The sequence below is a fragment of the Artemia franciscana genome, chromosome 2, assembly GCF_032884065.1.
Source record: "Artemia franciscana chromosome 2, ASM3288406v1, whole genome shotgun sequence".
Lineage (NCBI taxonomy): Eukaryota > Metazoa > Arthropoda > Branchiopoda > Anostraca > Artemiidae > Artemia > Artemia franciscana.
This window is the reverse complement of record NC_088864.1, coordinates 23,283,606-23,296,719: the sequence shown is the minus strand read 5'-3', so window position 1 is coordinate 23,296,719 and position 13,114 is coordinate 23,283,606. Positions and strand designations below refer to the sequence as shown.

General features: G+C 36.7%; 1 protein-coding gene across 1 annotated transcript in view; it reads left to right on the top strand.

Annotated features, from left to right (window-relative positions):
- The window catches only part of LOC136038985 (N-acetylneuraminate 9-O-acetyltransferase-like), a 159,805-nt gene that overhangs the window by 59,164 nt on the left and 87,527 nt on the right, over positions 1 to 13,114 (top strand). Inside the window, exons 9-10 of the mRNA XM_065722507.1 lie at positions 1,361 to 1,546; positions 6,613 to 6,761. Of these exons, the coding sequence (XP_065578579.1) occupies positions 1,361 to 1,546; positions 6,613 to 6,761 (335 nt within the window). The remainder of the gene's footprint in view (positions 1 to 1,360; positions 1,547 to 6,612; positions 6,762 to 13,114) is intronic.

The window sequence follows — 13,114 nt, the reverse complement described above, 5'->3', positions numbered from 1 at the left end:
GCGTAAGGAGTATTGGTGCAATTTCAATAGTGTAAGGGACGAGGGGTTTGTTGAGGCGGAACGAGGAAGGTGAGGTCGGACGGGGGAAAACTGCCTAGTGAAAACAGATTTGTTTCGGACTTATGGAGGGTATTCTTGGCGAACTACAAGGAAATTTTATTCTTCTTTCCTTGAGGATGTCCAGATTCACTCTCTGAAGAAGGGAGATATAAACGACTTTGTCCACATTGAATGTTTTTTTGACGGACTCTAGTCTGTTTGACAATTCATAAGAAATGCCAGAATGCTAAACAGGACAAGTATATTCGAGGATTGCGCCCACAAATGAGAGGAAAACTCTTAAGCAACGGAATTTAGGACGTTTAAATAATTTCAAAGAGTTTAAGGAGGGAGAATGCGGCGTTAATGCGTTTTAGTATATCATTAACATGGAAGTCCCATTTTAAGTCACTAAAGATAGTGACACGTATTAATTTCATAGCACTAACTAAAATTAAATGTTAAAATTTCTTTAAAAAGAATTTACTGTCGTTAGTAACAGCCTCATTGGTAACAACGTTCTTTAAGTAGGTCAAATCTGTAAGAAATAGTATGAAAATTTGTAATTTTTGTTTTATAAATCAATTTGTTGCTTTTGTACAATTTTCCACCTTAGTATTCCATTGTAGTGTTATTCTTTATGTTTCAATTTCCATTCATGTTAGAAAAACTATTCATCTTATTTCATTTTTCAGTAATATTTTAGCCAGTTCTCGAAGTTCTGAAAAGGGATCTCCATTTAGTAATTATGAGTGCCAAACAGTTGCCTGGTCATTTCTTTCCTATTGTACTATTCGTTCAGTGATAGTTGTCCGATCTTCTCAATGCTGCTTCTAAAATAACAATTTTTCAGTATGTATTTTGAATGTAGGAAATATTGCACTCAGCACTATTCTGAAAGAACATATATAATCTACCTTAGCTAACTAAATGACACCCCGAGGGCGTTTCACGAACCCACCTCTTTCAAAAAGTAGGGAAATTAGAATCTTAACACGTATTCTTTGTGTTTTGGCTTCAGGATAAATCAAGCAACATTGTACATTTGTATTTCCCCTTTTAGTGTATTTTATTCCCCCCCCCCTCCTGGAGGGTTGGAAACTTAATTAGTTTCCATGATTTTCGAATATTTTGCCTTTTTTTTCAATCTAGCCTTTTTCTGGAATAAAAAGCCGGCTGGATATGTATCGAAATACTATGTGCCAATCACGATTTAATTTGTCAATGATCTGAACTAAGAAGCCGGCTTTATGTTAAGGATTTGCAATTTCTATTTTTTTTTTTTTATAAAAAAAGTATTACGACGTTTTTAAATTTATAGTTTCCTCTTGTGTGGCGCAAAAGCTGCATGTGCATGGTCCAGACCTCGTTCACTAGGCAATAGTTTAGAACAGCCAGATCTTATTGCCAAGGAAAGACAACATGGAATACTTGTTAAAACAACCGGCGTCCTGGCTGCAATATCCAGACTTGGCGTCATTGTGGCGTATTTGATACTTTGCGACAGGTAACTGCGTAATCCATTTTTTTTTCTTGAAGTCTATGACATCTTAAATATCTCACTACTGGCTTTTGTATTGGTCGAATTAGAGGGTGTGCATTCAGAGACATTCCTCCTTATCTGGTGAATTATGTGCATATAGATATTTTTTATGGCCACTCAAAGCAGGGTTCCTACCCTTAATGATTTATCGCTATTTCTAGTGATTCTTACATTGTCTATAAAAGCAGTTCATAAATCAACGCATAAATAACTATATTATCGAAGAAAATCACTAAATCAGCCAAAATTCTCCAAAATCAAATGATTTTTTTACTGGGTGGCAACTCTGACTCGTGCGCCATGTTTGGGAGTTCAATCGGTATAAATAAATGGCAAAGTATATTTGTTCTTCCGTCTGTTCACCATACTTTTTCGTTATTTATAGGTTTATACTATGCACGATACTCATGTCTGCGCGAGTTCCCAAACTTTTTGTAAGTTTAATGTTTTATTTTTTAGCAAACATTGAAGTAAGGCAAAAAAGAGATTTTTTTTTTGGCGGTAAAAGTTTTTTCTTCTTTTCTTTATACTGGGCTGAAATTTTATCTTGAGAAACCTTGAAAAACCAAATGTTCGGCTAAACCTTGTCTTAGTTGATTTCCAAAAATCTTTTGACTTGGTTGATCACACCACCCTAATTCTTTCACTACTGGTTAACTCTCTACTTGATCCTCTATTAGTAAATATTGCTATATCGTTTCTTTCAAATGGATCCCAAGTTGTAAAATACAAAAATATTTTCTCCAACCCTCTCCCCATTTACTAAGGAATTCCTTAAGGAACCTTATTGCGACCACTCTTGTTTCTAGTTATGATTAACGATATTAAATTCCGCTAAATCCAACACAATGACGATAAATTTCTTGAAATCTACTCCTGTTTTCCTATATTCTATCCCACCCAAAATGCTAGTAAAACATGTTAAACTCCTTGATGTCACGATTTCAAATAATCTTAAGCGAGACAATTATGTTGCGAATATTGTCAAACAAGCAAATGTTTCATTATCTATTTTAAAATTTTAAACAAATTTATTTGTCCTAAGATGTATTTTCTCCGTGTTTATTTATCATTTTCAGGCCGCTATTGGAATGTGCATGTCTGTTCTTTGTATTCGCTACTTTCAAGTAAACTTAGCGACAAATTGAGTCGGTCCAAAACCGTTCGCTCAGGATCATCTACAAAGACAACAAAATTCCATACTCCTTCCTCCATAAAGCTGCACGTATTACCACGTTAAAAGAAAGGAGGGGATAAATTTGTTTGCGGTTTGCTAAATTCTCAATTTCTAATACCCGTACTGAGGACATCTTCCCCGATTTTTATGACCCCATTAGACCCGAATTCCCCGCTTAGCCCCCTTGGCAATCCCGACGTATTTTTTTATCTATGCCGTTACTGAGAGGTTTCGGAAAAGATTTATCCGCTTTATCCTAGAGATCCTTAACAATTCTTGATCTGTGTCCCGAACCAAAATTAACTTCTCCATCCCTTATTTTAGTTGCTGGTATTAGAGTTTGCTATTATTAGAGTTTGCTATAGTCTTTTGAAAATAAGTGCTTGCTTATCTCTTACCTTGTCTTGCTTTGTGATTTGTTTCTTTGTTTTGCTTTCTCTTATTGGACATACGGAGCAAATTCGGCTCTATTAGAGTTTGTGATAGCCTTTTGAAAACAAGCACTAGCTTATCTCTTATCTTACCTTCTTATCTTGTCTTGCTGTGTCATTTGTTTCTTTGTTTTGCTTTCTCTTTTTGGACATATGAAGCGAATTCGGCACTATTAGAGCTTGTAATATTATCTCATCTCTTATCTCACCTTCTTATCTTGTCTTGCTGTGTCATTGGTTTTCTTTGTTTTGCTTTCTCTTTTTGGGCATATGAATCGAACTCGGCTCTATTAGAGCTTGTAATATTATCTTATCTTTTATCTTACCTTCTTATCTTGTCTTGCTGTGTCATTTGTTTCTTTGTTTTGCTTTTCTTTTTGGGCAAATGAAGCGAATTCGGCTCTATTAGAGCCTGTAATATTATCTTATCTCTTATCTTACCTTCTTATCTTGTCTTGTCGTGTCATTTGTTTCTTTGTTTTGCTTCCCCTTTTTGGGCATATGAAGCGAATTCGGCTCTATTAGAGCTTGTGATAGCCTTTTGAAAATAAATATGATCTTATCATATCTCGTACCCATTTCCGCGAAAAGAATACGATAAATGTTTTTGTGACCATCTAGATTCTTTGGCAAAATGACTTTCTTGAATTTTTGTTTTACGTTTGGCAAATTATAAGATGCCTATTATCAAACAGTTCGTAGTAACGAACTGTAGTAAGGAGCGACCCGGCTCAATAGTAAACGAAACTCTAAAAAACGGAATTTTGATACTAAGAGATACATTAATAGAATCGAATTTTTATGCTGATTTGAAATATATAAGGTACATCAAAATTACTCTTATTCATCAAAGGTTCCGAGCCTGAGAAAATTTGCCTTATTCTAGAGAATAGGAGGAAACACACCCTAAAAGTCATAGAATATGAACGAAAATCACACCATCACATTGAACGTATAAGAGAACCCTATTGTAGAAGTTTCAAGCTCCTATCTACAAAAATCTGGAACTTTCGTTCCGCAAAAAATGGAACGTATTTTTTGCCAGAAGACCGATCAGGGGTGCATGTTTATTTCTTTGTTTGTTTTTTTTTCCAGGGGTCATCGTATCGACCGAGGGGTCCTAGAGTGTCCCAAGAGGGCTCATTCTAACGGAAATTAAAAGTTATAGTGTCCTTTTTGAGTGACCAAAAAAATTGGAGGGCACCAAGGCCCTCTCCCACGCTCATTTTTTCCCAAAGTCAACGGATCAAAATTTCGAGATAGCCATTTTGTTCAGCATAGCCGAAAAACATAGTAACTATGTCTTTGGGGGCGACTTAATCGCCCACAGTCCCTGGGGGAGGGACTGCAAGTTACAAACTTTGACCAGTGTTTACATATGGTAATAGTTATTAGGAGTGTACAGACGTTTTCAGAGGGATTTTTTTTTGTTTTTTTTTGGGGGGGGGGAGGGTGGAGAGGAGGGGGCTACGTGGGAGGATATTTCTTTGGAGGAATTTGTCATGGGGGAAGAGAAATTCAATGAAGCGGGCGCAGGATTGTCTAGCATTATTATTAAAAAAAAACCAAAAAAATAAATATGAAAAAGTTTTTTCAACTTAATGTAAGGAGCAGCATTAAAGTTTAAAACGAACAGAAATTATTACGTGTATGAGGCGTTTACTCCTCATAAATACCTCGCTCTTTACGCTAAAGTATTTTTAGTAATTTCAACTATTTATTCTACGGCCTTTTTGATTCAGGAGTCATTCTTAAAGAATTGGGACAGAATTTCAGCTTTAGTGTAAAGAGTGTATTAACGACGGGACACACCCCCTTATATACATAATAAAAATATACCACTATAGAAGTTTGTTACGCAAGTTAATTCATAAGTTACGTATATTTTTAACTGATAAAAACGTTCGTTAAAATTTAAAAATTCTAGTTGCCTTTTTAAGTAACCGAAAAATTGGAGGGCAACTAAGCCTCCTCCACCACCCCTTTTTTCTCAAAATCGTATAATCAAAACTAAGAGAAAGCCATTTAGCCAAAAAAAGAATTAATATGCAAATTTCATTTTGATAATTCATGTGCGGAGAGCCAAAATCAAACATGCATTAATTCAAAAACGTTCGGAAAAAAACTAGTGTTTTTAAGCTGAAAGTAAGGAGCGATATTAAAACTTAAAAAGAACAGAAATTACTCCGTGTATAAAAGGGGCTGTTCCCTTCTCAATGCCCCGCTCTTTACGCTAAAGTCTTTTACTGTTTAATAAAGTAGAATTGAGAGAAAGAGTAAAAGTTTAGCGTAAAAGCGGGGTGTTGAGAAGGGAACAGCCCCTTTTATACACGGAATAATCTCTGTTCGTTTTATGTTTTAATGTCGCTCCTTACTTTCAGCTTAAAAACACTTTTCTTATTTCGCATTAAAGAGCTTAATGGGTTCGGATAGTCTTTGCTTACATTGCCCAGCTACTGCTTCCTATCTCGGAACAAGTGAAATATGCGTATCGGAATGCTAATAATGGAACACCGGGACAAGTGAGCATCAATTTATGATTCTAAGAGGCAATGTAATATTTGTAAATGAAGAACAGATTCAAACACAGCAGAAATGTCAAGACTGCAGACAAATAGCAGCCTCTTGAAGAAAGATAGGCCTCGCAGTGTCCGGAGCCCCAAGTATTTTTGAAATCAAGCTCCTTATATCCAACTAGAACATTGAGTAAAAATGCATGAGCCATTCCACGAAAGGGCAACAGCAGCTTTTCAAATACTTTGCTGAGGACTAATGACATTGTCATTTGCCTATAGCTTTTTTTCATTAAATAAATCGGTAATTTAGAAAGGTTCCATTTTTGAAACCTTTAGAAAGGCTTTTAACATAGAAAGTTTCTCAAATCAACTGTTTCACAGTCTCTCAAGATAAAGCTCCTTTCGACGCAAAAACAAATTAGTTTCCTTCTTTGATGGTTTAAAATAGAGAGACTCGAATCCTGTAATCAAAAGGAAAGTCGGCTCTTTTTGTTTCCATGTCATTTGCTGAAAACGCAAACGGGCTGACAACGCAAATGAGCGTCTTTTGCTGAACAAACTGTATATAACTTTAAACTAAAAAAAATAGTTCATTAGCTGAAGTGTTTGCATTAGCGCTTTCAAATAATTTTGTTTATAAAAATGATTGCTATAAAAACAACGTGTAACCTTTTTTTTGTTGGAAATTTTTTTTTTTATTAATTATCGAAATATCATAATTTCATTCTTTCCCATAATATCCAACAGTTTTGCAAAATTCATTTGTATTTTTTTGTTTCGGGGATTCTACCCTACGCTCCTGAAATGCATTTTTGTATACCTCTATGTAATTTTTTGATATGCACTTTATCATTCTTTATCTCTATTGGGTTTATACCAAAAATAACCGAATATTTTTTTTTGCAGAACTACTTATTTTATGAAAGAAAATAAGTATTTTTCAGCCTTGAATTTTTGGTTACCAATTGGTTACGTATTGGCTCTGGGATTCTTTTTCAGTGACCAATCCAAAGATACTAAATTTCTGCATCGTGACCAGACCGACGAATGGAAAGGTAGATTGAACCTTAGTTTTTCTTTTCATTTATTTCTTTTCCTTCTTCTTTTTTTTGTTGTTTTATTCTTTTTTGTCCATAAAATAATCAGTAAATCCTTGGATCTTGATCACCATGATGAGTCAATAAGTCAGCTTAGAAGAATAAACGACAATAAATTTGAAAAGCTAGAATATCTGATTACGGGGCAAAAAAAAATGTTGCAATTTTAAAATGGGGCGTGTTTTGCTCTTTCCAAGAAGCAGTTCAATGAATTGGAAACTTTGATGAATAGTTATGTCAGTTTAGTATTTTATTTCTAAATAGTATGTTGTTTTATTGATTTACTTTCTTCCCTTTTCTTGCTTTTTTTCTGTTTTTGTGTTATGCTGTTTTTTTCAGCTTTTATGTTATGTTGCTTTATTTTCTCGATTAAAAAGAAAATAAATTATTGATTTTTTTAAGAAACCAAGTTTAAAAGAAGTTTTAAATATTTTCTTTTCATTTTTTTTCTTTGCAGGAACGGGTCTGAAATGCCCTAGTGTAATTACCATCCATTGTTTCAAAGTCCAGTAAACCATATTTTGTCTAGTAATCTTCGGCGTTCAAAATCAATATTTCTTTTTTTTTGATTTCTCAGTTTTGTTAGGACTTTCGTTATGAACAATTCAGGTCTGACTTCGAACAAAAATGGATTCGCAACAATTTAAATCATTCTATGTGTCTACTTTCGACAATGATAATAATTTGTCTCATACCAACTTAGTACAAAAACGAAAAACAAGCAGAGTACAAAGAGAAAAGGAAAAAAATACCTTTAATACAATGTAAACTTTAGAATGAAAAAAAAACTAAATAAGAGAGTCAGCGGATGAAAGGGACCAAGACTAAAGGCAGCATTTTGAACAAGCCTTTTGCTATCTTGTTACAGCCAAATAGGAACGTAAATAGTTCGAGGCTGTATCCAGGGGTGGTAGCGGGTTTGACCCCCCCCCCTCGAAATATTTTTTCATCTCGTAAAAACATAACAGAAGTGCAATAAACAATCTACATCATCAAAAAATAAATTTGTCGGACTTTGTTAACATGATGTGATCTAACCTATAACGAAAGAACTGACACAAAAAGGACTCAATAGTCACTATAAGCACCTTGTAACCATGCCAGTGCCTTTCTGCTATAATTAGTACTAGTAGGATCTCCCTAGCCATTTAATAATAGCAAGAGATGGAACCGAAAAAGATCAAGAGCAAGATCTGATTTTCTATTGAAAAAAATGTTCTCGCATTTCTCAGTGTTAAGTCTGAATAATATAGCGTAGGCAGCGCTATTGCGCTGCCTAAGTAAAGAGCGATGTGGGCAATTTTTTTTTTTATATACCAGGACAATATGTATCGAAAGATTTGTCGTAAAAACTTTGAAAATGGCTCACTCGATTGCAGATTCAAAGGGCTTTTGCCCTTATTAATTGTTGAAAGTGATTGGAGGACAACCAATCCCCCTCCGACACCCACTATTTCCCCATACACATTCAATCAAAATTTTGAGATATTTGTTTTGTTCAGCGCAGATAAAAGGTCTGGAAATTATGTCTTTGAGGCTGATACCCCCCTCCCCCACAGCCCTCAAGGCAAGGGTTGTAAGCTATGCCTTGGGGGCATAAAAGGTTTTGATAGAAAGGCTAGTCGTATAAACTTTGGAGGGGGGCCATTCGATTGGTAATCAGAAGTTCTAATGCCCTTTTTCAGGTTCAGAGTGATTGGATGACGGATTCTCTCGAAAAAGGCTCATTCAATTGGAATTGGAAAGGGTTAGTGTTCTTATCAGTAGTCAAAAGTGATTGGAGGACAATAATCCCCGCCCATCAATTCCCAAAACATATCTAATCGAAATTTTTGATAGCCATTTCATTCAGCGTTGTTGAAAGGTGTAAAATACGTCTTTGAGGTTGACAACCCCCCTCCCACAGCCCTCAGCGCAAGGGTTGTAACTTACGCCCCGAGGGTATATAAGGTTTTTATGGAAAGGGTGGTTGTATAAATTTCGTAAGGGGCTCATTGCATTGGAAATCAGATTTTCTACTGTCCTTTTTAAGTGTCAAAGTGACCGGGAGAGGGGGGCAGCCCTTACGTCATATTTGCTCCAAATGTATCCGATCGAAATTTTGAAATGACCATTTGTTTAAAAATAGTCCAAATATCATATAACAAGGCCTTTGTGGTAGACAGAATCCCCCAAAATCTGGGGATAAGGGTTATAAATTATGCGTAGGGGCATATAATGCTTTTATAGAAGGGGTGATTGTGTGAACTTTAGAAGAGTCTCATTTAATTGGAAATGTGTAGTTCTAGTTCTCCTTTAAGAGTCAAGCATGATGGGAAGGAACTAGGCCCCCCCACCCACTGACGTCTTCTTTCAATTGAAATTGCATTCAATCGCAATGAATTCAATTGAATTTAAACGCATTCAGTTGAAATTATGAGGTTGCCATTTTGTTACTAATCGTCCGAAATTCGTATAGCAATGTCTTTAGGGTGGACACATTCCTTCAGAGCTTCATGAGCAAGGGTTGTAAGTTATGCCTTGGGGCATATGAGGTTTGTATGGAACGGTGGTCGGATAAATTTTGGACCGTATCGAGCTGATTTGATTGGAAGTCAGAAGTTTTAGTGCCCTTTTTAAGCTTCAAAATGAATGAGTGGCAATCAGCCCCCCCTCCAAGTCTATCACTCCCCAAAACACGTCCGATTTAAATTTTAAGAGAGCTATTTTGTTCAGCATTGTTGAAAGGTCAAGTGATTACACATTTGGGGATCTCAACCCCCACAGTCCTCAGGACAAGGGCTGTGACTTTGGCAATTCGTTCATTCTTTACACTTGGTATATGTTATTGAGAAAGGTAGGGAAAGGTGGTCCATATTGAGCAACTTTTTTTTTAATTTGACTTTATTTGCAACCAGTTAAGTATTTTTTAGCTTTCCTTGTGCTTAATTGTAGTATTTAGTGAATAGTTTTTATGAGTGTATTTACCTTTATCTTAGTTCTTCCAGTGCTTATGGAGGCACACGGGGTGTCGTTGAGTAGCCTCCAATCTCCCCTCACGTCAGCCGCTGTGTATGTCTTCCCACTCTGAAATGAGATTCGTCTGGAGGGCTCTTCTGTCACTTTCATACGTCCTACGGAGTGTGTTATTTGGTCATTCTTGGTGATGGGTGCCTTCTGGTTGCCAGTGGAGGAGCATTTTTGGGAGTGTATGATCTGGTATTTGGAGGATGTTTCCAAGGTATCGCCATCTACGTTGTCGCACAACAGTTGCGATATCTGGCTATCCTGTACGTTTACGGATCTCGTCGTTGCTGACACGGTCTCTCTAACTGATTCTAAGGATTCCGCGAAGACAGTTATTCTCGAAAGTGGTAAGGCGTTTCTCCTGTTCCACAGTTAGCTTAAGGCATTCCTTAGCATAACTCAGGGCAGTCAGTACATTGCTCTGGAACAACCTGAGTTTCAACTTCAGCGACTCTATGGTTGATTTCTAGACTGTTAGAATTCTCTGGAATAATGCGTGGGCCAAGGCTATCCTGTTGCGCAATTCTTTTTCAGAGTCGCCAATGGAAGTGACTTTACTTCTTAAGTGCTTGAAGTCTGTCACCTGTTCGATGTCCTCTCCTTCTAGGTGGATTACCATGGGTGAACTACTGATTGACATAGCTTTTGTCTTTGGGCTGTTAATGTGTAGTCTGAATTGTTCAGCTTTCTCTGCAAGTTTGTTCAGGAATTCCCGAAGCTTCTGCTTGTTGGCTTCTATGAGCCCAACATCGTTGGCGAAGTCGACGTCCTGAAGAAGTTTTCCTGCAATCCGGATTCTATGCTCATTTATCTGTCTAAAGATGTACTCTACCACTAGGACAAAGAGGAGAGGTGACAGGACACTGCCTTGCCTGACGCCAGACATCACCTTGAATCCTCGTTTGTTGTTGTCTGATGTTTTAACACAACATTCCGTCTCTTCGTACATGGCAACTATTAGCCGGATTATGTTTATTTATTTAATTATTTATGGCTTTTAAACTTTACACTAGCTGATGAAAACTTCTCATGGTTCACTATGTACCATCTGGCAGAGGGTAAGTCACATTGAGCCAGTCTATGGTCCATACTTGCCCACTGAAAGATGCAAATAAGTATTAATTAGTTTTATGGCTTATAGAGCTTTAGAAACTGAATATAAAAACCGAAACCTCAATGGTCTTACCAATCTTCAAAAATGAGGAAAGAGGATGTTCCTGATGCTGTCCCTTTTGCAGGGACTGGGTTTGAAATCACCTTCAAAATATCCTTGCGAGGATGGATTATGGAATTTTCTTTTTCAGCCCACTTCCATTTACGCATTTTTGTCGTGTCTAATAGTCTATTTTAGCTTAGTCATGACTCATTGCTTGAACAACACCAGGGTAATATTCCCCTTTGTAGACCGCTTTCACATAATCTCCCTCTGCAATAGTATCAAATACTACGTCCTGTTCAGGCTGCTCATTTTCTTCCTGTCCTAGGTGAAGATATGAGTCATCACTGTCATCATTCATTGTAAAACTTTGATTATTCTCGAGATCATATTACAGTATTTTTCTCACTGCTACTTGCTGGACTTCTTTTGGCCTTGCAACTTTGCTTCTTTTTCCCTTTTTTGCTTTCTTCTGAGCTTCAATTTGTATTTTAACTGGAGTATCAGTTAATGTTTTTGTTGAGCCACGCTTCCTTCCCTTAGTATATTTTGTTCTAGGAACAGCTTTTGCAAAAGTTCTGACTTGTTCTGGAGTGATAATGGAAAAGAAAGGTTGTTCACTGTCAGTGAAGCCTATAATACCCGCTTTCGTGTATGCATACTTGGGCAGCCCTTGAGTTTTGTCTTTGTCATTTGCATTAGCCTTATGGTCAGACAAAATGCTTTGTCTTTCACTTACATACATGGACAAAAAATCTTCATCGGTAAAGACGTCAGGGTTAAAATGCCAAATACCAGATTTGAAAAATCCACTCTGGATATTGGAAGGGGTAAATGCACGTAGGAAGGATATACCAACCGATCCCGCTGCATCGTAGATGTTAACCGTTTTACCCAGATTGCCTAGCATCCACAGCTGACCCATTTGAACTCCCATTTAGCATGGTGGGATGGACGTTCTTTCTTGGAAAGACAAAATAAGGCGGTAAGAAATTTCCATTCGTAGCAACTGTTTCAATCATTGTAACTAGAGGGCCTCTTTCGGTTAGAGTAACTTTGCCTACTACTTTCTTACCTATATCATAAGTTATCAGGATGTCCAGGTCATCAATTTATCATGTCTGCGATATTTTGAAAAGGGTTGATGTCAGGGACTGGGACTGGCTTAAAAGTCTAAGTTGTTAATAGACGTGGGTAATTTTTATAGGCGTTCTTTTGTTTGTTTTTCTTATTTTCTTAATCTTTTTCTGAGCATTTTGTCATATACAGAAGGTAACAATAAATTTTTGGAAGGTAAATGGTGCTATGGTACATAGTGAGTCAGTGACTCACTATGAACCTCCTAGTGCTAGCGCCCTACGCACCACCCGCCCTCTAACCACCAGAACCAAAATCTGACGAGACTGGTCTATTATAAAAAGAAACAATGGCGGTACTTACAATGTCTGACCATCAAGGATTCTAACAAGACAATAGAAGGTTCTCTAGGATCAATCGAAATACAGATAAATGAAACAGTATGGGCGAGAAATATTTTTCTAGGGCGTAGCAAAAACTTTAAAGATGGCTAGCATAAAAACAAGGCTGTAAATCATCTTCAAAACTGGATAAGGAAGTTAACCACATTGTAAGCAATATCACACGAATCTGGCAACTTGTTTCCACCTGAATAGATGGCAGTTAAGGTAAATGGCTCACTATGCACCTATGCTCAGTTTGGACCACCTTCCCTTGTGTATATTTGACCTCTTCTTTCCAAGAAGACGAAGGGTATTCAGGTGATTCTATACGAGAATGTTAAGGAGTGTTGAACTAAATCAAAACACGTTATGTGTATACGGATTGTCAAAAGAGTATAATACAGGAATATCTGAGTATATTAATTTGGAAAATTCAGGAAATGATAAGGGAGATAATCAAAAATGCAATATTTGCACGCTGCCAATACTACTACAACTACCACCCCTACTATTCTTTAGTGGAACTTTGAATTAATCAAAAGACGCTATGTGCATGAATATTTTCAAAATAGCATATCTCAAGAATCGATTTGGGTATTAAGTTGGATTTTTCAGTCAATGCTTAAAGCACCAAAAGGCAATATGTACACACTATTGCTAATACTGCTGTTGCTGCTACATTTACTGCA